Consider the following 26,727-nt stretch of genomic DNA (forward strand, 5'->3'; position numbering starts at 1 on the left):
AACAGAATAAGTGTAAATGTGGATCTAGTGGTTTATTACTATTTAATCAATCAACTTCAGCTTGGAGTTGGTGAGAATGAAAACACAGGTGGTGTCCAGTATTTTAGAGCAGCCATAACTTGATTAATGAGCGCAGATAAAAATGACATCAAAATGAAGTTAAGATTGCAAGTATGTATCTATAATAAAAAGGATAAAATACTTTAGAGCTGTTGTAATTATCCCCAAAACAAACATTACAAACCCAGGAAATTCAGAGTTAAGATTAAACAACAAGGTGTCCTTGTGGCACCTTAGAGACTAACAAATTTATTTGGCCATAAGCTTTTGTGGAATATAACCCACAGAGAAGGCCATAAAATAATCAGACAATTATGATTAATGCATAATAGTAGTTGGGATATCAGATTAGATTAAAATGATTTTTAAAACTTCAGATTTTTTGGTCATTTTTTTCCTTTATGGTACTATTCTCTATAAAGCAGTATCATAAAAGTATCCTGGGAAGGATCTGGATGTAAGAAAATGGCAGTGGGAAAACCAGGAGATTCTGCTACTGGTTTTGGATACTGCTGAGATCCCTTGGGTGTTCTACAGAGACAGTACTGTACAGTCCTTGCAATGTTTACCCCAGATATCGGCAACCTTTGGCCCATCACCTTTGGCCCCCTTTGGCCCATGGATTTGGAAATCCGCTGGCGGGCCTGGTTGTTTATCTGCGGCGTCTGCAGGTTTGGCCGATCGCAGCTCCCACTGGCTGCGGTTCGCCGTTCCAGGCCAATGGGGACTGCGGGAAGTAGCGTGGGCCGAGGGATGTGCTGGTCGCTGCTTCCAGCGGCCCCCATTGGCCTGGAATGGCGAACTGCAACCAGTGGACGCTGCGATTGGCCAAACCTGCAGATAAACAAACAGTCCCGGCCCACCAGCGGATTTCCCTGACGGGCCGCATGCCAAAGGTTGCTGATCCCTGGTTTACCCTATTGTATAAGTGACTAGTTCTTGTGTTTATAAGTCAATTAACGTAGAAATTATTTTTGGAGAGAAGATTTTCATAGGACAAGGCATATTCAAACCTGCTGAAATCAGTCAATTATTTGTATCGGTAGAAATGTTAGATTTAAAAGCAGAGTCTATAAACCTCCCAGTGGATAAAGTTACTTTAAATTATGCTACTTTCTGGAAGGTACCCACTCTATGAATGTGAAACACTTCCCACTATCACTCACATTTTCACCCATTCCTAACTACGTGCAAAGGCCAAGCATGGAAAATTTCAGTCTCAAAGGTGAAATCTGGTCTGGAAAGTTTGAACAAACTGTCTGCAATCATTTTTATTTCATCAGGGGTAAAAAAAATAATTCTCATTTTTAAACAATTTAGCTTTTTTTTTTTTTTTTTTTTTTTAATATACAAGTAACACAATCTTTTAAAAAAAAATCCCTACATAAATGTTAGTCTCTAAGGTGCCACAAGTACTCCTCATTTTTTTTTTTTGCTGATACAGACTAACACAGCTACCACTCTGAAACCTAAATGTAGGGCCTCTCTAATTTTTCTGCATTCTACAATATCCTGAAAATTCTAAGCTTCCATTTAAAAAAAAAAAAAAAATTCTCTTTTTCAGTTGTGAAGTTAGTCATTGTAGCTAGGTAGAGTAACCTGCTAGAAAATTGGCACCTGCCAAACAGGAAATTCATCTTTCCACCCTTCTCAATTCATTAATATGTGAAAGTGATTGCCCAATTGGCAGTATTGAAAATTATAACATTAAGCAATTTAAATGCATTAACACAGCCATTAACAGTGAGATTAGTCAGTTAATCACAGGTAGTGCGTAAATGCAGAAAATACGTTCTAATAATAATGTTTACATTGCACATTTGCAATGCAAGCCAATTATCCATTTTTTCTAGTTATGTGTATTTTAATATACTAGTGGGCTATAAATTTTATATCATAATATATAGGGTGTTTATGCACCTGCATAAGCACCGATGTTGGAATTTTACTTCTGCATTGCACAATTTTGATTTTAAATGTAATGTTGCATTAACAAGTTTTCATTTAAATAGGGAATTTATATACTTGTTCAACTTTTCCTTTTTTTTGAAGAAAAAAGGAATGAACATTATGTTGTTTTAGGCATTAATCTTAAACTCTATTTTCAGTGACATTGTCAATTCCAATTTGGACCGATAAAACTGCTACGCTACCAGCTGATCAAACCTATAGTAAAGGCCAAAAAGTGAAACAATAATATAAATTAGCATTAAAATCATAGAGGTGGAGGAATGGGATATAATTTTTTGTTTGTACAGCACCTTGAACAATGGGGTCTGGTCCATGACTGAGGCTCCTAGGCACTGTGGTATTACAAAACACAGAACAGACGAACCTTGCTCCAAAGAATTTACATAGCTGTGCTTCTAAGTATTTGAGCCTGGAATTATCATTGCATCAGTATCAGTAATGCACTAACAATCTAGTTGGGTCTTAAAATGCTAGAATGGCATTAGGAAGAATTACATCTTACACTTCAAGTGAAAGTACTTTATTATGTCTTTATGTGAATAAATCAATTTATTGTTAAATTTGCTAATACCCAGTAACTCACCCTCACTCTGTCATACGTACCATGAATAAGTTTGGGACCATGAAACAACAGGTTGAGTTCTTAAATGCTGCTGCAGATTTGTCTTTTCAAAGTGTCAGTTGGCAGCCAGTTTAGCCTGCTTGGTCCAAAAGGAATGTATCTTTGAGCATGTACACTCTTCTTATGGAAACATTCCATCACATACTAGTGTGAAATCACTTCAAAATGTCAACAATAGCACTTCATTGCCTTATAGTGGATTCATGCTTTTATTGATTGTCTCAACAGTTTCAACAATGCAGCTGGGTTGTATGGGAAAAGGTTTCTTCTCTGTAACCTAGAAATTGCTTTTTGCAGTTCTTCCAAACATTTCACTGATTTGAGAAGCATTCTTTCCACAGGCACAGGGATATTTGGGGACATATTACATACCATGAGTGACGAGGGATTAGAACTTTTTTGTTTCAGGGGTAACACTTTAGGTTCAAGTGTATGGGGTTTGTCATCTGCATCTATACAAACAGTTTCCCTTATCTTTGTACTGCCTTGATTATTTGAAGGCATCTGCTTCATGTTTGCCAAACACTCCTTTCCAACTGACTCCAATTCAGAATCTTCTGAACTGTCATAATTAACAAGGCTTTGAAGGCAATCCAACGCAGATGTGTTATCAGTCCTTATCAATGAGTTAGACTTGTTGGGTTTTACAACTTGGTCATCACCTTGCTGTTCCATTGGCACAGAAGGCTTCTGGGAAGAAGCCAAAGATACCAGAGTGTGTTGTACTGGATCACGACAAGCATTTTCCAAACTCTCATCTGTCAGGCAGGTTTTTTCTTCTTGATGGGAAGAGGTGACAAAAGAAACACACACCCCTCTTTTAGACGCAATATCGAAGTGGTTAGATATGTTGACAAAATGATGCCAGTCTTCTCTAAGAAGTTTTAAATATCTTACAAAATACTCAAGGAAGCAGGTTTCTGATGAAATCAAAAAGTCAAGAAGAACTGTGGAATCAAATGCAATGCTTTTTAGGAAAAATAAAAAGATACAGTGAGGATTACAGCCGCTCTCATGTGTCAGGCAGATCCAGGTTTCGTCTTCTTCTGCTTCAATGCACAAGTTACCAGCATCATCATGCCATAACCTGAAAAGTTAGTCAAACACAGATTAAATGGAATGCAATAGAACAGTTATTTAAATACTGAATAATTTTCCATAAACATTCTTGCTTAACATTTTTAGTAATTTTAACTACAGAGGTAGAAGCAACGTATGAGAGATCAGCAGTATACACACCAGATCCTACTATAGCTTAATATTAAAGGCAAGGCTTTCCAATCTATATATTGAACTCAGCAAAATTCAGTTGAGATCAGCAGCGGTGTTTGAGCTAGAGCCCCTGTTGGTATAAAATCAAGAGGGGACTGCTAGCACGGTGTTCCCTGTGAGGGCTCAACAGCTTTAGAATTTGCTACCCTCCTGAGCACGAATATCCTTAATGTCCTGGAGGTCATCAAATTAAGATAACTGACCACCAATGTTTCAGGTATCTTAAACTGTACTACTCCATTTAATATTTATAAGTTATGTCAAAGGTGCCTTGAGTATGTGAGTAGATATCCTTTTCACATTTTTGTAAATATACAAAAAATTAATAAAGGTTACTTCATTTACAAGATGCTATGCACCTTGAAAAAAGTTCTTTAGGCTCCTAAATCTATATTTAGGAGTTTAAGACCAGCATCTTCAATCCTGGATGCCTTAACATTTAACGATAGACACTACTAGCAATAATGCAATCAAACAAGTTTGAAATTACAAGTGATTCACCTAGCCAAGTTTCTTTTCATATATTTGGGCTGCATCTCCCCTGTACAGGAAATTGAATGAAAATGAAACAAAAGGGTTTGCATGATAAATTTATAATGCACAAGAACTCAAGACATTTTAGATATCAATATTGCCACTTTTCAGCAAGTTATGTGGATCCTGCCTAAGAAGCCATTACTGTAAAGCGTGATAACAGTTCACTTCAGCAGTCCTCAGATTAAACTTCCACTCATTCTTAAAGTTTAACATGAAACCCTTCTCCAAAAAAGTTGAGTGTTCACAAAAAACACTCAATCTTGTCTCTCAGTCAGCATCTGACCATCACTCAAAATCTGTGAAGGTAGGACTGAGCTCATAATAGAAAAAACACCATAAACCACCACTTACAGTCTGATCCAAAACCAATTAACATCAATGTAAGACTCCCAATGATTTCCAACTACTGTTGAAGTCAATCATCAGAGGGGTAGCCATGTTAGTCTGTATCCACAAAAACAACAAGGATTCTGGTGGCACCTTAATAAATCTGTTAGTCTTAAAGGTGCCACCGGATTCCTCTTTGTTTTTCAGGTCCTCCAAAGTAGTTCAATAAATCCATTAAAGATTGTTAAAAACATATTTTCTTGTGTTATTTCTTTATGTACTAGTAATATAAAAATACTGCTATTATGAATTGTATGAGCTCACCAAATAAAAGTTTAAATTTGTCTTCATGGGTCTAACAAAGAAATCAATATATATATATATATACACACACACACACACCAACCTATCAAACTTTAAATAAACTGTTAGCAATGATTTAGCAGCTTCCAGCATGTCATCATCTTGTTCTATAAAGACCATGGAAAGCCATTCACAAGGATGTACATTTGGATGAAAATGCCGAGAAGACTTCAGATGTTTCTTCAAGAAGATCAATAACTGGGACATGAAACTCTGCAAGTCTGCTAAAAATAGAGAGCATAACTGTGAAATTTTGCTTTCATTTTTCATATTAAAAAGCGAAACACACACTTCCTTAAATTAACAGTGGATAGGAATCCAGTTGTCCAAGCACAAATCCCTTAGCTCAACTGAATTAGCACTGCATTAACAAATGCCTTGCAGAATGATACTATTTATGGAGTCAAAAATCAAAGCAACTGGAAGTGGTTTGCAAAGAGCCATCAGCAAAATCATTTCACCCTAAATGCAACATAAAATAGTTACTTTTTGCACAAACATTGTATATATAAAAAAGTTAATATTGTAAGAATTTTTACAACTCTAATGCAAAACACAGATTTCACTGCTCAAGTGGAGGACAACTTCCAGAAGAGTTAGCATTGATGCAATTTAAAGACATATGAAAGTATATTATTTGAAGAATGGCTCTTGTCACTCCCTCCCACAGAAAAACCACATATAAGAGGTGGGTGTGGAGGGGGAAGAACCTTTCTGGTTGTGGGGTGAGATGGGGTCAGCTCTCTCTCTCTCTCTCTCTCAGGTTTACTGCAGAAAAAACAAGGAGATTACTGCTCCAAAGCCTGCTGGTCTCAGGAGAGCTGTAAAAAAAATCCAAGGCCATCTACATAGAAACTCTATGTTCCCACACTCGCCCTGGGGTCTCTGACTCATTTGGCTCTCTGACTGCATGTCTCCATTGGCCCTGGGCCTCCAGCAAATGCAATTGTAGAGAGAGAGATGAGATAGAATGATCTGATAAAGCCACCTTGCTGTAATTTATCCCACTTGGTCCCTCCCGTGCAAAGGAATAATCTGGTGCAGTGTTAAGACTAAGATCCCTATGGTCCAGTTTTTCAGCAACAACGAATTGCAGAATCAGGGCCTAAACTTCTGCAGGAAATAAAGGTATTAAACTGGTAATACAACCATAGCAAAATCTACTCTGACCATAAAACCTTCAAAGATGAGATAGCTTCTCATATGCATCCTGGTAGACTGCTGTAATTGAACAAAAATGCTCAGAAATACAAACCAAACCTTACCAGAAAATTATATTATTCATGGAGTTTATAAAATTTTCCTTCGAGTCTTCATTCTGGATTGCAACACCCCCTAATTTTAAATACTATCTCTACATTGCATGTCAGCAGCACCTGCATTGCCACATACACCCTGAGGATACAAGAGGAAACAGATTCTCCCAAGACTACCATGCCATTTTATTGCTGTGGCCAGCTCTTGAAAAACAACCCTATCTGTACCATATATACACCCTTCCTCAGATGAGAGATTTACCTCTGCAATATTCCACTGCATAGTAAAAAGATTACTCAAATCCAAATTTAGCGCCCTGACTTTCCAAACAAGTGCTCAGCATTTTAAAAAAATAATGGCAACTTAGATTATCAGAAGGCATTTCTTAGATCGTATTGGAAAAGCTCTATGGATTGAATGGTATAGCCTTGCCATTTGTCTGAATGGAAGCTAATTCTGTAGCAAGGTTTCTTACAACAACCTTTGTTGTAAAAAAGTACAATGTAGCTCACCCTAAAATTAGATTTTTAAAGGCTTGCCTTGCTTCTCAGCAAAAGAGTACGAACATTCAATCATCATACACGCTCAGGTACTTTTCAGACTGAAATCAGGGATCATTCTATCTCCTCCCCCTGGTCCCACAATAGAACTAGGACATCTGTAACTACTACCAAGGGTTAATTTAAAATTTAGCTAAAATTAAGCAATTTTAAGACTATAATATAGCAACCCCCCCTCAAAAAAACCCCAAACCCAAAAATATGATCACCCAACACCTGTGCCTAAATTGTATTCCTGACATTCAGTTTGCTTAAAATTAAGTGAAGTCATTACTTTAACATTTTAAGTGTTTTAATCTAGCTGATTGCACCCTTCATACCTTCTGTAGGCCAAGCTCATTGTACATCTCAGGGGTTCAGTGGATCCCTTAATTCCCCTCACAATCTTCCTGGGTGGCACCATTCCATGCCCCTCTTTTTCAGGGACTCATTGCAACTCCTGCCTGAATATTCCTTCTGCAGTGGTTCTGTGTGCACCCGATTCCCTTCTCCTCTCATACCAGGGTCCCTCATTTTCTTCACTATGCCTGTGGCTCTACGTGCACTCCCATTCCCACTTCCCCACCCCAAACAGCAGAGGCTCTGTGTATCACCGCTTCCTACTCCCCCACCTCAATGGCAAAGGCTGTGTGTGCTCCCTTCCCTGAGTCTGCCATTCTCCCCACCAGGCCAGGGTTTCTGTTCCTCAGTCATGCCCTGCTCCAACCATACATGGAGCTCCATTCTCTGCATCATGCCAGTGGCTATGTCTCTCTCCTTTCTCCCTCCCAAAGTATTTTTCTTCCCCCCCAGTAGAAAGGGAAGGGGTGGGAAGCTGGTTCCTCTCCCCCCTACCTAGAGCAGGCACTGAGGAGGCTGGATGTTGGGAAGGAAGAAAGGGATTCTCTTCTCTCCCTCTTGTTGCCCCCATGGCTCACAATTCATCCCAGGGATCCCAGCAGGAAGAGCAATTATTTCTCTTCTGTCACTCAGGGAGTCAACATATTACACTCTACTGGGAGGATGAGTAGGGGTACTACTCATATGCTGCAAAGTATTAACAGAGGTCATCAATAGATGACAGTAGCTCCATGTGTTCCTATGTTCCCTCTATCAATGTTCATTCAGGTTGTCCCCAGAGTCAACCTGGCCACTGATTCCTAGAAATTCCCTGAAAATCTGGAATTGATAGGATGTGGCATTCAGAAGTAGTTAAACATATACAGAGAAATGCTGTTCAGTTGTGTGTAAGACTTTGCAAGCTCAGCCAACAATCTTAAACTGCCTAAATCAACTATAAGCTTTAGAATGTATGCTACTTAATGAATTTAAATAGAACATTACCTTTTATTTCAGCTGCTTTAGTAGAGTTCTGGACCTTCATCTCTAAAGCTTTAAGTAAAACCAAACTCAAGGCTCTGAGGATTACTTGGTCAGGACCACTGTGGATGCCATCCTCAGGTTGAGCTTCACTGCCTCCAAAATAGCTGGCTTTTTCAGAAACAGGTATTTGATTCAGCCACCCCAAATTCACAGCTTGCAAGACAACATTAGCCAGTGCTAACATATCCTTATTCAAATAAGGATCCTGTAAGGATAAAGTGGGTAATGATCCACTTACGAAATCTTCACCAGCTTTATAAAGGATGCATTTTTTAAGGAGCATAATGGACTTCTTCTTGATTAAATAATGAACTGATGAATAAGTGAGGTCCAAGATGTAAGAAGTATTCAAAAATAAAATTCTTTGGCATTTGAAATGTGACTCTAGTTGGATTCTTGAGGTGACAAGAATGTCAAGAAACTCTATGAATTCGATCAAGTTGTTTGCAGCTTTTGAATATAATGAAGTACCTTGGCAGCCTTTACAATGATGAGACAAAATGGAATTGTAAAATCCTTCAAGTACAGTATCAAGAGGAGTGAAAACATTCTTCAGTATATCTATAATAAATAAAGTAATGTTAAGCAGAGTTTAAGTGGCGTTCCTAAAGTACAACTCAATTAACCAGATAATTTAAAACAATTTTTCACCACTGAAATAGCATCAACAAGGAGGAGATCATGATAATCTCTCAAATTCAGTGTGTACTGGAGGGCACTGTATTTTCATTTTTAATTTTTATTTCATTATGACAAAGTAAATAACTCATTGCCATTAGTATTTTAAACAGGTTGATTGCTCTGAAATCAGTAGCCTTCCTCCCCCTAGTGGACACTTGTATATTAATATAAAAAAATTTACAGTACCTGCTTTGTGCAAATCTTTATCTTTCAAAATGTCTCTAATAATAGCTCTAAGAATCCATAGACATTCTGCTACTTGATCACTCTTAGGGAATTCTGACAGAGTCTTCAAACAAAAAGTGAGCCACGTGACAATAAACGTGTTCTAAAAAATAAATTAAAAAATCATTCTGTATGCACAAAATGTGATGTGATATTACTTTTTTTGTTGTTGTGACTGTTGTGCATAGTAAGTTAACACACTGATACAACAATTTAAATGTTACATTTAAAAGGAGTATGTGTGGGGACGGACAAAGATACAGACAGAATATAGTCAAAAAGCACCTCTCTCTCCTTTACAAACATGAAACTGCACAATAGCCTTTTGGTAAGCAAAAATCCTCCTCATTTTACATATAGGAAAACCAAAGCCTGGTGAAGTTATGTGATTGATCCAAAGTCCCACAAAAGGACTATGGCAGAGGCAAGAACTGAACCCATAACTCCCCACATTTCTTGTTTCTAGAGGCAGGTAATAGCACAAGTGTGGGGAATGGTTTGCAAGAAAATACAGCCATTCAAACTCTATTTTGTACATGTGCATGTTATTTTCTTACTAGTGAATTAAGTAGTAACACATTAGACAAACTGAATTAATGGGCTTCATCGTTTTAAGACCCCGATGCAGGAAGTATTAAAAACAAATTTGTTTCTAAAAGATAATACCATCCAAAGAAATTGCAATAGGGCCTACAGTATGTGCCCACTAAGTAAACAGAGTAATTGTACCTGTGTCAGTCCCAGGATATTAGAGAGACAAGGTGGGTGAGGGAATATCTTTTATTGGACCAATTTCTGTTTGTCTCTCTCACCAACAGAAGTTAGTCCAATAAAAGATATTCCCTCACTCACCTTGTCTCAATAAGTAAACAGTAAGTTTTGGTAACTGGGACATTCAGACAACACAAAATGGAAAAGTATTCTATTAGTTATGAAAAGGTTGGTGCCTATTTTTATTTGCTGAAGGATTTAGATTTCAAATAAATGTAAATACAGTGAGATTTATAAAGTTCAGCAACGTGCACAATTAATATTCTACAATGCAAGCTGCCTAAAGGGAATATCTTTGTGACACAAAATAAAATTATTAAAAGCATTTTAAAACAAAAACCACAAGCTTGATGTATTTACATTAAAAGAAATATTCACGCTCACTTTCAGAACGTTGCTCCTGCCCACGTTTCTGACCTCACTTCTTCCTACACATTCTCCTGATCCCTGCCAGAGCCTCTAACTGCTCCCTTTGTCCACTCCATGCTCTCTTTGGGTAGGTCTATAGTGGCAATGGGAGCCAGTCTTCCAACCTGGGTAAACAGACTTGTGCTAGCAGCACTCCAACTAGTGCTCTAAAAATAGGAATTGTGGATGTTCCCGCTCAGGCAGAAGCTCAGGTTCTCAACCCCAGGGGGCTAAGTGGGCTTGAGAGCCCATGTTTCCAACCAGAGGTGGAATATCCACAATTGCTATTTTTAACACAGCTCTAGCTCTCTCCCAGTTGCAGTATAAACATACCCTTTCATGCCCCTCCTACCACACTTGAAGCATCTTCCCTTTCCTCCACCAAATCACTCCTCACCCAATACCTCCTCAAATATACCCCCTCAGTGTGGCTCGCTCCCACAACACTACCTCATGCTACTTTTACACTGTTTCTGAAAAAAAGAGTGTGCCCAGCATTGAGAAAGAGCAAGATTTTGAAGCAGGAGGCCACTGAGGGACATGCCCATGGCATGCTGCAAAGCAGTCATGCTAGCAACTACACAGATCCATTGTCTAAAATCCCTTTAGGAAGGATGGGGCACAGTAGACACAGGCATTGTAGATTTGAGGCTGCAGATGCAGGAAGGGAGAAGCTCTGTTACTACTCTATAGTCTGAGGGGCATGGAAGGATTCTGGCATCTCCCCCCACCAACAGGCACTGCACCTATTTAGGCAGGCTCTGCACTAGAGAGAAAATTTAACTGTTACACTGTCAAATTTTCAGTGACTGCTCTGTGTCATTTAACTATCGTAGAAGGTCAGCTATAGTTAGATGGAATAACTGTAAGGAAAACTGGAAGGAATGTATCCACCAAGTAGTCATGTTTACTTTGATAGCTTACATACAAATTCAAAGTCCACCCAGGAACCTGACACACTCACCTCTTTCTTTAGTTGGAAATACACAAGGGAGGCTATACTTTTTGAAGCCATGTGAGACAACAGCTTATCAGAACTATTGCATAGACAAATCTGCAGATATGTTTAAAAAAAAAAATCTGTAAGTTACACTCACTTTTTACTGTGTGTTATGAAAAGTTTTGAAAATATTTATAAAAGCTTACTAATTTTGAAACAATTTTTGTCTCTTTCAGAAGAATTGTAATTATATCAAGGTACTTCTGTCTTATGCTGAATTCAGTTTCCTGGGACTGTACTTTGGCAATCATCATCTTGATCAAGGTTAACTGGAGCAGTATCATTTCCCGTGAACAGAACATTGAAGAGTTCGTGTTTGCAAAGCTACCAGATTTATCATCTGTCACAAGGGCAAGAGCATCTGAAACAGCAGAGTCCTGATGGCTCCAAGTGCCCCAGTTAGGAGATTCTAGGCATATTTGATTATGTGACTCATTAACTCTTGTGGATGAATCTTGTGGTGAAACATGCAGATTGAGGAAAAAGGCATAATCATGGCTGTCCTTTGTTAAAGGAGTGCCTATCAGCACATCTCTATGCAGCTCCTGGAGAGGAGACAGATCTCCCATTTTGGGGGAAAAATTATATTTTGGAGACTGTCTTATGCCTTCACTTATTACTTGTGGGCATTATGGGTCACTTCTTAAATTACTTCTGTCCAATTAAAGAAATGGATTTGTAGCTTTATAGAGGCATTTCTTCTAGGGTATCTAGGAAAAAAGTAATGAGATTAAATCATTTTTGCGATTAAATTTAATAGATTAGCAGAATGATACAGCTGAACTTGGATCTTTTACTGAGCATCATAGCTAAAATGAAACTACTGTTAAAAACATCATTTTAAAGAAACAATCGACGAATGTGCATTCAGCACACTATTTCTTAAATAGCAAGGATGATAACTGACATCTTTATCCAAACTCTTTATCCAAACATCCCAAAGCACAAACCCTGTTATACCACAAATCCAGGAATCCTGCCAACCTCTGAAATGAAGCCATTTGGATGGAGTCATGAGGGATTGGGTGCATAGCAATACTTCTGAAATGGGATAGAAAGTGAAAAATATTGTGACCATTTAAACGTCAGAGGAATTTTAGGCAGGCAGAGTGAAGTTACAGAGTCAATGTGACCAGACCATGCAAAAATCCATGCCATTCTGAATGATCAAGACCTCAGTTTAAAGTCTCACGTGAAAAAGCTCCAGTGACAAACAGTGCCTTCTATCATCATGTTGGGGCACTGATTCGGACTTGAGAGAACAGTGCCATCTACTACACTACCAGCACCCTTTCCTACAACATCCTGGGTTTCGCCAGCAATGAATAAGTTTTTTTTTATTTTAAAAAAGAACTGAGTAAAGATACATAGCCAATATGTCTTGATGTTTGTCCACCGGAGAAAATGTATACAATCTTCTTTTCAAAACTTGTATTCCATGGATGTTCAACCATAGCTTGTTCTAACTAAACACATACAAATTTGCATTTTCTTTTATGGCTACAGACATCCCAACAACTGATCTACTTCCCTTTTAAAGCAAATTCACTGTACCGAGTTTTAAACTGCTTGGTTGGTGGACGAGCAAAACTCAGAAAAGGAAAACAATGTATCCACATTGGATTTTAACTAAAGAAAATAAGGCCCCAATTCTGTAAATGGATCCAGGTGAGCAGACCCTTGAACCAGTACAGAGTCCCAGTGAAGTCAGTGGAACTATACATCAGCATCAAGATCTGCCTGCATAAATGCGTTAGCAGAATGAAGGCTTCAAACTTAAGTTTATTAAAAGTACTTGCTGATAACTGTGCAATTTTTTGCAGGATTGGCACCAAAATATTTTTAAATGGCCAAACATTAAAAGCATTACCAAAGAGTTGTATTGAAAACAAGCTAACTTAACTGTTCTTATTATGTAGATTCTTCTGGAGTTCAGAGATATTAGTGAGGGCAGGATTCAAGTGCTCGTCGGAACTGATGAAGGCAAAAAGAGGAAGGCAGGCTATCAGAAGACACATTTTGATCTGAAACACAAAAAAAGAGAACATTGGGGAAACACTATTCTGATTCTACAGAACAATATAAAACACTGGTTTCTTACATCTGGCTTCTCATTCTTTTTTACATAGCCCCCCTAAGGTGAGTCTGAAGAGGGTAGGGTTAAAGATTTTCACCCACAAGAATCCTTAAGGATCACTCTTTAAAAAATGGAAATTAATGACCAAATACCGCACTCTGTTGCATGTGAGCTCTATGGAAGTAATACGCACATACTGAAAAGTGGAACGTGGCCCTTGCTTTAATAAACAGAATAAAACAAAGCTTGTGTAACTGCATTAGTTAACATCTACACTTTCAAAAGTCACGGTCTCTAATTCTGGGTGCCAAACTCCTGACACCATCAGCCTGATTTCTAGAGGTGCTGAGCACCCTCCAACTGAAGTCAATAGAAACTCCAGGTGCTCACTACTTCAGAAGATAAGGTTCTTCTTAGTGTCTGCAACCAAGACACTCAAAATAAGAAGCTACTTAAGAAGCTGGGTCTAAGAATCTGTGAACAACCCTAAATATACATAAAAGTCCTTGCCAGAAAGGCCATACAAATACTGCAACCACATGCAGAAAGACTGACTTTGTTATCAAAGTTTACACTTTAAATAGCATCACAATTATTTAGTACAGTTTACAGAGAGAAGTTACTATGAATTTAAGTATCATTCTTCAGTTTCAAGTGTGAGCCTCTATCTAGGTACTTACACAGCTCCATCACCATACAAGTGCCTTGACAGATAGATCTCCATAACAGAAAACTAAAAAGACACACTTAAGATCATAGCAGTTTCTCTTTGCATACTATTATCTTTAGGTGACAGTTACAACTCATCACACACCCCAGAGGCACTTCTTTAGTACTTTTCTAGTTTCTATTAACTCTCTCTACAGAATCGCCCTCTTATAGGAACTTTTCCCCCAGCATGCCTTTTTGTGGCTGGGCCTTAACATTTGGCAGAACTAAACAAGCGCAGTCCCAGAGTGGTCATATTGTAACTAGCTGCATTTCTTTTTCCAGCTGGTAAGTACTTATAGTCCCTTTCTTATTCATGAAAAGATAGCACATTGTCATAGTATGATTCCCAGCACATCTATCAATTATACTTGCAAGCAGTAGCAAACAGAAACATAGAGTTTACATATTTTTAGTTTCTGCTTATTTTAACTAGGAGAAAGAGTAAAAGTATACAAAATGTTAGACTGTAGCACCCAGCATATATATAGTACTTTTTAGCTGAAGATCTCGAAGTACTTTCCAAAGGTAGAGAATATTCCCATTTTTTATATGTGAAAACTAAGGTATAGATAGAGACATTCCAAGGCTGTCCAAGAAAGCTAGTGACAGATTGAGGAATATAACCCAAGTCTCCTGACTACCGTAACTAGACCATATTTCCTCTGAGGCAGAATCTAAAATTGGAATTGGAAGATAAGACATTATCCACAATGAACTATAAAAATTGTGGTAGCACGCATGTTTTTTTACACTGACATCCGTGTATTTTTGAGAATATCTTTCCACTGCACTTGTGACAGTTGACCTGCAGATTTTAGAACCTTACAATGTTCCTCAACCAAATCTGTCAAGCTGAGGCAGGGACCGCTATCAGTTCACAAAGCCTGCACTTTAAATATTAAGAATAAATCTGATACTTCAGGCTATAAATTTCTCCTTCATTTGCAGAATATACTTTGAATTCTACTTGAGGTAGAAATTTATGATCTGAAACCTCGTAAAAAAAATTTGGAAATCACCCTGTGAATATTTTATACAACTCTGAGTTTGATCTCTACCTAAACCAATACATGAAATAAAATTATTTCAACACATTTACTAATTTACTCAGGACCAAACTGAATTACTGTCCGAGATGTTAAATGAATGGATCCCTTGTGCACCAATTTATACAATACAGTGAGGCTGTTAGTGCGAAATAAATTTAGAACTCCTCTAGGACAAACATGATGAAATTGTACCTTTGCAACATGATAGTGCTTGTGCTTTCCCTGACCATGTGTCATATTTATACAGCACCATTAATTTACACAGCACTTTACCAAAGATTGATAAGACATGTCACTTGCTTCAAAGACCTCAGTCTAAAACAGATTAAACCAACATAGGATACCAAGTCAGGAAAAAGGGAGAGAGTGGTTGTCATTACAAAATGAGACATGGTTGCTTTAAGAGATGGGTTTTAATAAGTGCATTTGAAAGAGCAAAGAGATGCCAGAGGACAACAGAAATATTTTTTCAGCCACAGTAAGCCACCATGGCAGAGGACACAAAGCTAAAAGAGGGGGAATAAGAAACAGCAGTATGATAGCAGGGATATGTAAGGAATAATGTACTTTAATTGTATTTAATACTATGGCAGCGCCTGGAAACCAATCCAAAGCAGGATCCAGAATAAGAGACAATCCCTGTCCTAAAGAACTTGCAATGTGAATAGACAAGACAGACAAAAGGTTGAGAGAAAAGGGATATAGCATACATGGAGAGTGAATAACGTGATGGTTGTCAAACATCATCTTATTGCCATGACTGTTTTGGTTTGACCTAAATAAAAATTGCAGGGATTGGTAAATAAGGATTACCTAAATAGAAAGTAAGGGAGAAGAGACACGAAGCATGGAGGACAGTTGATTTGAGGCCAACAAGTTTTGAGGAACACCATAAACCACATAAGTCAATGGCTAATCAATGACTCCACAATATCCCTAAAATGGAATTATAAAGTCTGTATTTGTTTTCAGGGTGGAGTACTTCAGCTAACATAGTATATACAGAAACCCATCACTCACTTGATAACCACAGATGTTGAAACAGGTGTTTTTTATCAAATTACATTATCTTCTACATTCTCAGACTGCATTTTAAGTCACAAGTGATATTTTTTGGTTACAGTGGACATGTATTTTTTGATTACAGTTAGCATGTCATGACTCACATAGGATACAATTAGCTAAGGAAGCCTGTGTTTCTCACAATCATGATGAAAGAAAAGTCCTGTTAAATCATTATCTTTGTTTTGTCCTTCATTGGAGCATGATCATATTAAATACTATTGCATGAAAAAGTTTTTCTCCTTACTGCTATCTTCCCAAACAGAAAACAATGGAGGATTCAGCTATGATGCAGGAAATATGGGGCATGACCATGCTCAAGTTTCACTGAAAGGCTCTGGTTCCTGTCAAGGAGTCATGGCAGATCCACACACCACAGAATATAGATGAACTATACTCTGGCTCTCTGAAATTTATAATTGGCTGGAGAATTGTGTTTCAGCGTATAGGCTTGCCTTTAAAACACTGTTAAATTTCCAGCCTCTGTGTGGGAATAAATATTTCCAATGTAAATCACAGTTCGTCCTGCCTGCCTGTGCAGTCTCCAACAACTGTGAGGTGTGAACCATCAGTTATCTTCATTGTCCGCAGTGTTGTTGTAGATGGGCTGATCCCCAAATATGGAACATATGGCGGGTGAGGTAATATCTTTTATTGGACCAACTTCTGTTGGTGAACAAGACAAGCTTTCAAGCTGGTTTCCCATACCTGAAAAACACCTCTGCCTAAACTATGAAGCTTGTCTGTTTCACCAACAGAAGTTGGTCCCACAAACAACATTACCTCATCCACCTTCTGTCTCCTAATTACAACCATCTAGAACGTCAACACTTAACTTTTTCACTGCTGGCCATTATAGTAGCAATACCCAAGCTAATGTCCTTGCTGAACAGAGCAGTAATCACTGGAGTACAGCGGGGAACAGAACCACGCAGGTGACGAATGAGGCATTCATACTCCCACCCCAAAACGTGCAGTCATCGACTATGCCACATGGTTTCAGAGTAGCAGCCGTGTTAGTCTGTATCTGCAAAAAGAAAAGGAGGACTTGTGGCACCTTAAGAGATAACAAATTTAATATTTTACTCCACACGGCTAAATTCCGTGCCTTGCATAATGACAGGTTTCGGAGTAGCAGCCGCGTTAAAGTCGGTCTCTGCAAAAAGAAAAGGAGGACTTGTGGCACCTTAGAGACTACCAAATGCCACAAGGGGATGGGAAAGAGCAGAGCCTCCCCGCCCCCCCCCACTCCCACCAGATGTCAAGGACCCCACACTTTTGCCCTGACTTTTTTTTTTATAAACCTGTTACTACTGGGAGCCAAGAGCCCTAGGAAGGAGAGCTCTTTCCTCGCCTCCTCTGCATTGCGCCTGGAGCAGCCGGGTGCACAGGGGCGGCCTCCCCGCCCCTCGATTACAAACGTGCTGTGCCAGATCAGCCCCTGCAACGCTCCGAAATGCTCCTCCTCGGCCGGCGGCCCTCACCATCCGCCCCGCCTCCGGGCTTCCCTCACCCCCACCTGGCCTCGTCGCCCTCCTCAGCCCCTTGCTCTCTCGGACCAGCCTCCTCCTCACTCCGCCGCCGCCGCCGCCATGACCCAGCCTCCCCCCACCCGCCCGAGTCCACACGCCTCCGCCCAGTCCCCTCCTCCTCCTCCTCCTCCTCCTCCGCCGGCCGGCCGGCCGCCCTCCCTCACCGAGCCGCCCAAGGTCCCGCTCTGCAGCCGTCGCCGCCAGGCCCAGCCGCGGCGCGTACGAATCCCCCCGGTCCCGCTCGCCCGCCTTGCCCCGCCCACCCAGCGCTGCTAGGCAACCCCCTCGCTTTACCCGCCCCTGGAGACGGGGCGCGGCAGGGCCCACTTCTCCCAGGACAAACTCGAGCGCAACCAATCCTTGCCGGGAGCTGCCGCAAAGCCCCACCAAGCTTTACGGCATTGGGAGGGGAGATGGGCGGAGTCGCCCAAACCCCGCCACCCAACCCGGCGCGGCGGTGGTTTACGGCTCGGGACGGGACTATGGCTGCGGCAGCTGATTGGCTGCGGTGGGGGTCAGCCCCTGCCCAGTGACCCCAGAGTGAGGAGGGGGGCGGCTCAGTCAGTGCAAAGTGTCCCCACAACGCCCCCGGCTGGGTCTGCGGCTCCCCCCACCCCTGAGCCAGTGCCAGTGGGGGGAGCGGCCGCGGAGTGGCCGCCGGTCCGGTCCCGTCCCCCTCAGGAGGAGACAGGTAACAGCCGGGGGGCTAAAGCCCTGTTTGCCCCGAGACTCCGTCATGGGGGCGCCTGCCACTGCTATGGGGGGGGGGCTGAGCCCCCTCCCCGTGCCCGCCCCGAGGCTGCGCGCTCGGGGCTGATCCCCCTGCCCCTTCTCACGGGACTCTGCTGCGGGGGGAGGGGAATAGACTGCAGCCCCATAGGACTGCTGGGGGGGGGGGGGGCACTGGCCCATCCCCCTGGGTACTGATCTTGGGCGGCTACTCCCCCCTCCGCCCCGTGATTCCCTTGGACACTTTGGTATTGGGGGGCTAGCCCCCGCTCTGCCCCGTGGCTCCTTTGAGACCGCTCTGGAGGCGGGAGGGCTATCCTCCCTGCCCCCTCTGAGACTCTGCTCTGGAGGGGACTAGCCCATTCCATGCCTGCCCTCACCCCCCGACTCTCCTCTCCTCTCCTCCCACTGTAGCCCTTGCCCCCACTCTCCTCCCAAACTGTTTTGGAGAAGAGTAAATCTGCTCCATCCTCTCCCCCGCCCCTTTGATCCTTCTCTGGATACTCTGCTATAGGGGGTTCACCCTTCCCTGCTCCCACTGTCCCCTTTCAGGTGCCCTGAAATACTCTGTTTCGTGCATTGCTCCCCTCCCCACCTTTCACCCTCTTCCCCTCTCGGGGTTCTCACAGCAAAAATTTTGGTGGCCTCAGAGTGAGGCCACCAACTCTTGGTGGTGGCCACTATGACAATTTTTCTAAAATATTTAATTAAGGTTAGGAAGCATAAATAAGTATGCGCATATACATGTCCAAATCATAGTAATTTATTTATGTAGGGATTTTTTTCCCCACAGACTCAATAATAATAACAATGTACAGTTTTCTCTATTCTTTACTGGACCTAAATAGAATAGAAACACAAATAAGGTGCTTTGCATATTCTTGTCTTTTGTTGTAGTTTCTTTTCCTTTTTTTGGTTCTGGGTTTTATGGAGTTTTTTTTTTTTTAGATGTGCTAGCTAGTAAGTCTGCCTCTTTGAAAAGTGTTATTTGTATGTTTTGTTAATATCACTTTTCACAGCAGCAGACTTGTTAACTAGTTGGGAGGCAGTGAAAAGTGATATTAACATACAAATACCACTTTCCGCAGCAGACTTACTCATCCCTGGCAACTGGGAGATAAATTAAGTCTTGGATGGGGAGGTGAGCCCGAAGCCCAGTGGCTAGGGGACAAAGCCTGTCTCTGCGCAGCCAAAACCCAGAGACACAGTGGAAGCCCATGGCTGGAGCCCGCTGACAGCTGTTGTCGTGTGGACAGAGCCTGCTGTCCACCACCCCAAGGCTGAAGCCGGAAGCCCGAGCCCCACCACCGCCTGGAAGATGGGGAACTCGCACTCGATGTCTGCTCCTCCAGCGTTTGTGTCTCCAGAGGGAGAGCAGTGCCCAACCCCTCCTTGTGGCCCCAGGGGAGGGGCTGATCCCTCCCCACCCAATCACTGCCCAGGAGGCTGTGACCAGAAGAAAACCCCTAGTGGCCGCATGCAGCCACGGAGGCCACATTTGAGAAATGCTGCTCTAGAGTTTGATTAGGGAAGACAAGCACCATCATCCTGAGCCCGTGTTCTTCTCTCAGATGTTTCTACCATTTCTTCTGCACCCACCATCACCCTGATATTCTGTTCTGGGCAATCTTCCTTCAGACTTCGAAACCATGTCTGGTGGCTAACCTCCCTCGTGCCCTACTTTTCTTCTTCAAAGCTCCTGAGACTTTGCTGTTGGGGGGCAGGAGGAGGGGGCAGTTAGCTTCCTGCTCCTTTTAATTCCCCTGATTTTAATTCCCAAACTCTGATTTGTGGGTTATTCTCTGCCCACCCTTTAATGGTCCTTGTCCCTTACTTCAATCCCAATGAGACTGTACTTTGAGGAGACTGACTATCCTGCTGTTTTTCTACCCCCATTCAAACCCCAAGTATTCTCTGTGGATTACCCCTCCTTTTCAGTTTCCACTTTGTGGCAATACCTTTTGCTTCCTCTCTCTTCATTCTCCCTACTCCAACCGTGACTGTTTTGGACATTAACACCCTTTATCCTTCACTTCTCATTCATCTAACATTGCATAGCTCAGTTCTACCTCTCTCTTTTCAGGCTCAGGTTGCCTCAGGGGAGACTTGCAAGCTGTGAATCCAAAGAAGAAGATACAGACAGTAAGAAAAAGTGAAAGTAGTACTCAATATAAAGGTGATAATCCAACATCACTCTTTTATCTCATATCCCGGGCCATTCCTGCACGTCCACACAACCTTGTCTGGATGTTTGTGGAACCCTTTCTTGTTGGTTCTATTGACTCATTTATGTGAGTTTGTAGGATTAGGTCCCCCCTTCTCTAAAAACTATTTGCTATTTGGCTTGAAAATGTAAAATAACTTTGCAGTACAGGGAATGAACTTCTTCCCTTCTCTGAGTATTGTTCTGCGCTTTGCATGATCATTTGCTAAATACAGCAAACATTTACTTACTTTTGTGGGCTGCGACTTCAAGATATTTTGTGGCTTCGCTCTTTAAAAATTTTATAAAAACTCCCTGTCAATTGTTAATTCGGTCTCCTTATTTAAAAATAAATAAAAATTTTATACATCCCTTCCCTTGTCTTACTTCCCACCTATACAAACAAAGGAAACCTTCCATGATAACTGCAGTGGTTGAGAATCATTACTAACATAGGTAACAGTAAATGCATTTTGATTGTTTGTTTATAATTGTCTGTAATTCTCAATGTGTATAAAGTGTATATGTACAGATTGTATTGCAGTTAGTTTGTGAACAATGAATACTAATCAATCAATTGATTGTTTACAAGTTCAGCCCTTCTTGATGTATCTTGGCCTTTGCAGACTTTGTCACAGAAGAATCAAATATTGTTCATTGCAACTCAAAATGCTATTGGGAGGTGTTTGTTTTTACACAAATTCAAAAATGTTTTGATAGCAAAGGTTTACAAGGGTTTAGATAAACAAGGGAGGGTGGCAATTGGAAGACATAAAGCTCCTTAGTGTATAGTTTTGTTAAATCTATTATTTTTTCTGCCAGAAATTCTGGTTAGATATTTATAAGTAACTTGACCATTTGCATTGTTTCTGATGATATTGAGTGTTTGAGCTTATATCTTATTTAACTGATTTTTGCAACTGTTTACAGTAAAATCTTCTTGCTTAGGAATCATTCTCTTTGTTGGTTGGCTAGTTGCACAGGGCAATAAGTGTACTTTACAAACAAATAATGCGATACCCTTGCCCCAAATTATTTATAAAATCTAAATAGATATTGCATGATGAGTGATGGTAGGATGGTAATAAGAAGTGAACAGAGTCGTGGGGAAATAGAGAGTATGAGCATTGCAGCAATAAGACTGAGATTGCTCCAGTCAGTAGTGCACGAGTCTTGAGAATTCAATGGTTTGTGTGCAAATACTGTTACTATGAGAATAAGGGGAAGTTTGATAGGCTGAGAGAATGGAAGTGATTGTGAGGAAGAAGTGTTTTTTGAAGGAAAGAGATAAAAGAAGAGAGGAGTGGCTCAGGTGTAGGGGTCTGCATGGAAAAAGGTATGAGCAGGAGAAAGATGTTATTGGCCCGTCTTCAAGCCTAGACCAGATTTATCTGAAAGTTGTAGATGATAGTTGGAAAGGATCTCCTAAGTACTCTGGAACCATGCCTTTCGTAGTGTGCTCCAGTTAATGGAGTTCCTGTTTATATTGCTTTTCATTGTCAATCTACATCTAAATATGTCCTCTCCTTATTCAAAACATTTTTACATTTCATTTACGTTAAGAGGAGCTGTGCATTGTGGGCTCAAGAGAAAAAGGAAACTGAATTGAATACATTTAAAATCATTGTTATAATCCAAGTTAACTGGTAACATACAATAGCGTAGCTTCTAGGTCTATCTATATTAGGAAAATGACCCACTGTTGACACTGGTTTTCTGAAGAATCCTCTTCAGATATCTTGAAAATGCAAGTTTTAGATGAGACTAAGCTTTTTCCACAGTTATAGAAAGTATCAGTATTACATTCTGCTAGAGTCTACTGTACTTTCTGGAATGTGTTGAAAAGGGTTTGACCCAGTTTTCACTAGCAGTCATATTTTTTCAGCACCAGTTTCAGAGGAGCTAGGCTGTACTTTTTGCTGATGATGTCGGTCAACAATTGATCACTTTCCTAATATAGATGGATTCTTAGTGCATATTATCTGTGGTCAAACATAATTGTTTATATATCAATGGCTAAACAAAAACTCCACAGCCATGCAAGTCAAATAAGATTTAGAAGATGATTTTCTAAAAGTACAATGAGGAAGTACTCTGTTACCTGTCGTTCATGGTTATGGCATGTGATCCAAATCGTACGCTTACTGCTAATCATACTGTGTTTGCTGCACATATTCAGTGTGCACCTATGAGCTTTTCTACATGAGGGAGTCTTGCACCAGTGTAATTTCACTGAAGTAGCTACACTGGTGCAAACCTCCAGCTTTGGTGCAAACCTGTGCTGTATTTTTTGTTCAGATCCTTAGTTCTTTGGGATTCATTCATAGGGTGAACAACAAGCATTGATTTTTTTGTTTGGGAGGCTCCTTTTTTAACATGAAATGCTAATTCAGCAAAGGTTGTGATGAGTACAGTTTTGTGAATGTGATCACCATCAATCAGGGAATTGGCTGACAATTGAAACTTCATTGGTGGTTGGGAACAAGTAATGAAGCAGGGTTAGAAACTGAAGGCCAAATCAGGATCTCTGTACTACAAGTACAGCTATTTCCTAGGTAGAAGGAAGACTGAACACACAGACTTACAGGATAAGTAGGGTTTTTTCTGGTTTTCTGGCTTTCTAGTTGTATAAAACTACCTTTTGTTTTCCTTATGGTGGACTCTTAGAAACCGGAACACTTGCTGACTGAGACGGTCTTCCATTGTTGAGCCCTTAGCATTAGCTTCCAGAATTGTACTACGAATGAAAAACTGTGGTGTTATCTGCCCAAGTGGTCAATTGTACTGTTTTCACTCAGGTTTTTAGGACATTCTGAAATGAGACTCTGAGCAAATATAAATCTTTAGTTGAGATCTTTGGAGGATGAAACAGGTTATACTACTTATTTTTATTCAGCATCAGCTGTGTTGTAAGTTTTCTAGGAATGATTGGATATTTCAGCCTGTATCAAAATATTCTTTCTCTACTTGTTGGTTTTCATTGAAATGTCACTATTCGGATATTTAAATGGTAGAAGTCACATGTTCACGTCAGTTCCATGGGAAATTACAAGCAGCTTTAATGTGATTATGATTTCTTGGAGGTAATTATGCCCATGCAAAACTTGTATACAAAGAATCTTCATTTTTGTATGTTAAAATTATGTACGTATCATGTCATGTAAATTTATATTTGCTCAGAATTGTGCTTGACTCGAGGCCAAATTTTCATGTCAATTATATCCTTGCTTCTCTCTCTCTCACTGACTCACTCACTCAAGTAAATAAGAATTGCACCACTGGACCTAAGAGGAGTGTATAGGACTTACACCGTCTGTCTAAGGATCTCAAAACACTGGGGAGACTGAGCCAGATTCACCTTACAGTCTGTCAGTTTAGACTCTCATGGAGATTCTGAAGGACGAGGTTGCAGCTGCACAAAACTGCTACAACCTTCCTTATACCAAGGGAGCCATAAGGGCCCAATGTGGCCCTGTCTGGGAAGGGTTTATGGCCTTGGATTCCTCTCGGGTGCTTCTAATAGTGGAACTCCAACAGCAGTTAAAGCTGCCCATTTCCTTGGCAGGAACCATGAGGTTGATTAGCAGCAGAAGCACTGCCTACCCTTGCTGTTCTCCAGCACAGGGGTCTTGAGTTACGCAGGGAGATGTAAGGATTATTTTATGGGCCAGATTTGAAAGAATTAGTAAATTACAACACTTCTGTGACATAGATAAACATATAGGTACTTACTTCACCCACCATTGAAATGCAGCCACCCGTGGAGTGTAACAACACAATAGCTGTTTAACAGTGCCTAGCAATGCCACACAGCAGCTTAAGATGGGAAGTGAAGAATATGCTGGCCAATTGAAATTTCTGGGGGAATTTAAATAAGCAGAAAGTAACTAGAGGAGTTGGAACTTCGCCGGAATGCTGGACTACAATGTCACTATTCTTATAGGAAGTGTTATGGGACGTTTAATGACCACTTGTGAGGACCTAGGTTTTTTTTTTTTTTTTAATGTTAGGTTTGAAAGACAGTAGTGCAATGTCCCAATAGTATTTTGGAGGATTTTTTTCACTATTGATTCAGCGATTAAATACAGCTCCCAATGATTTATCAGTGCCACATCCTGAGGCAGTTAAATATTACTTGGTGGTCTCCCTTTCATGGACTTACCTTTCTAAGCCCTACCTAGCTTGAAGTCTGACTGGATCATAGTACAGCATGTCCATCATGAAGTACAGCAGGATAATAAAGGCTCTTAAAATGCTGCCATCTCATTTTTTATTTGATAATTGTGAAAATGGGATATGATAGGAATGGTATTGTAAGTGGTACAAGAACCCAAATGACAATGTGATAGATGCAGAAAGACGCAATTCCTGCCCTTAATAGACTGCAGCCTAGGAAAATGAGCAACAATTGAAGGGTGATGGAGGAGTGCAAAATATACTGTCAAGTATAGACATTTTTTATTGTAAATAAATTGCCATGTAAACTAGCCAATATTAGCTGGGTAACTTCTTGTAATGGGCAAGTGGGTTCTGAGGAGAGAACATTGTTCATGATTTTTCTTTAAATAATAGAGAATAAAGTGCTATTGGATATTTAACTTCAACAAGAGATAGACAGGACCTAGACTTAATCTTTCATGTGGACATAGCGATATCATGTATAACAGTATACTACTTGTGTTAGTATGGTATTAAAGTGCCAGCAATGAAATGATAAGCCACAGGCCTGCTGCAGAACCTTATGGCCTGGGGATGATTGCGACCTATTTTACCATCTGGATGCACAGGACACTTCAATAACTTTTGTTATCACATCTCATTTTCATGAACACTAACTTTCTGTAAGGGGAAAACCTAATAAGAGCTGTCAGAATTTTCCAAATAGTATTTGCATTTAGGTTCCTTCCTTATTTAATACATAATGTATTGATGTAGAAAATTCTCAAATTATAATTTCTGCAACAACATTAGAGCACTCATTGGTATCAAGACAAATTTGCCAGATTTTGGTTACCATTTCTATTTCTGATATCTAGTCTGGTGAAGTATTTTAACCAACCTTTGTAAATCCTTTTAATAGGTGAACTTAAGTTATTGCACTCAGTAAAATCACTCTTCATTAAGTTTGCAGATCTTACTTTTGCCAAATGCAGCTTATTTTCCTCTGGAAAAAAAGCTTGTATTTTTAGTGGAGAAAGCTGTTACCTTGCCTCTAGTTTGTGAAATCAGTGCAGTTCTAATTTATATCAGCTAATAGAAAATGTGTGGATTTTTAAAGTGAAAATCATGCAAAAACAAAAAGAGAACTAATGGCTGATCAGTGATGCACAAACAAGTTTAGAAATGTGATCGAATTAGGTCATTGCAGTGTGACTTTGAGCAGGTCTGTGATCATCTCTCTAGTTGTGTGATGCTTTTTATGCATTGAAAAGCAAAAATCTAGTGAATGATTCGGTTGTTGTGGGGGTTTTTTCCCCTCAGCTACTTTTAGAATGCAAAAATTTAATCTTAATGTAAGCTAAAATTGCACATCTCTCGTAACTATTTTGGTCCAGCTCAGTGGCACAATACAAGAAACAAGCCACGTTCTTTGTTTTATATGATCTACTACACAGTGGAACAATTGATGCTTTTAATATTTATTTGTATTACTGTAGTGCCTAAAAGCCCTAGTCATGTGTCAGGACCCCATTGTGCTAGGCTGTATACAATCACAACAAAAATATGTCCCTGACCTAAAGAGCCTCCAATCTAAGTATAAGACCAACAACAACGGGTGGATATAGACATGTGGGGAGCACAAGAAAACAAGGAGACCATATTGGTCAGCATGAAAGACAGTGATCTCAGCACACAGCAGCCTAGCCATTGGCAAGCCTTTTGTAGGCATCACGGACAAAGAGCAGTTCTGAATAAGGATAGCGTGTTCATTTTAGCATGTTCATGGG

The 26,727-nt window shown here is 40.3% G+C and overlaps 2 protein-coding genes across 12 annotated transcripts in view; one reads left to right on the top strand and one right to left on the bottom strand.

Moving 5' to 3' along the window:
• Positions 1 to 1,904: 1,904 nt before the first annotated feature.
• LINS1 (lines homolog 1) lies at positions 1,905 to 18,239 on the bottom strand. 5 transcript variants are annotated; one of them, XM_073304282.1, is made up of 10 exons: positions 18,012 to 18,098; positions 17,152 to 17,342; positions 13,320 to 13,440; positions 12,377 to 12,457; positions 11,563 to 12,126; positions 11,381 to 11,470; positions 9,199 to 9,340; positions 8,293 to 8,892; positions 5,196 to 5,376; positions 1,905 to 3,740 (listed from the first exon to the last, which is right to left on the bottom strand). In XM_073304282.1, the coding sequence occupies exons 5-10, from the start codon at positions 11,983 to 11,985 to the stop codon at positions 2,855 to 2,857; spliced, it is 2,322 nt and encodes a 773-aa protein (XP_073160383.1). In that variant the 5' UTR covers positions 11,986 to 12,126; positions 12,377 to 12,457; positions 13,320 to 13,440; positions 17,152 to 17,342; positions 18,012 to 18,098; the 3' UTR covers positions 1,905 to 2,854. The 5 variants fall into 5 exon arrangements, with proteins under 5 accessions (XP_073160383.1, XP_073160384.1, XP_073160386.1 ...); XM_073304283.1 differs by lacking the exons at positions 12,377 to 12,457; positions 18,012 to 18,098 and adding an exon at positions 18,142 to 18,239; XM_073304285.1 differs by lacking the exon at positions 12,377 to 12,457 and having other exon boundaries at positions 5,196 to 5,373.
• Positions 18,240 to 18,314: 75 nt separating this feature from the next.
• Positions 18,315 to 26,727, top strand: part of ASB7 (ankyrin repeat and SOCS box containing 7) — a 45,001-nt gene continuing 36,588 nt past the window's right edge. For 4 of the 7 annotated variants that reach the window (XM_073304286.1, XM_073304289.1, XM_073304290.1 and 1 more), the window contains exons 1-2: positions 18,315 to 18,538; positions 20,660 to 20,752. The gene's annotated coding sequence lies outside the window, so the exon portion shown is untranslated. The remainder of the gene's footprint in view (positions 18,539 to 20,659; positions 20,753 to 26,727) is intronic. The other 3 variants (XM_073304291.1, XM_073304292.1, XM_073304288.1) reach the window with 2 other exon arrangements.

Source organism: Lepidochelys kempii, chromosome 10 (genome assembly GCF_965140265.1).
Source record: "Lepidochelys kempii isolate rLepKem1 chromosome 10, rLepKem1.hap2, whole genome shotgun sequence".
NCBI lineage: Eukaryota > Metazoa > Chordata > Testudines > Cheloniidae > Lepidochelys > Lepidochelys kempii.

Coding starts and splice junctions, on each gene's coding strand:
- LINS1 (XM_073304283.1), bottom strand. CDS start 11,985: ATGGGAGATCTGTCTCCTCTCCAGGAGCTGCATAGAGATGTGCTGATA. Junction 9,341..11,380: donor ATTTCCAACTAAAGAAAGAG/GTGAGTGTGTCA, acceptor TTTATTTTTTAG/AACACGTTTATTGTCACGTG. Junction 8,893..9,198: donor TAAAGATTTGCACAAAGCAG/GTACTGTAAATT, acceptor TATTTATTATAG/ATATACTGAAGAATGTTTTC.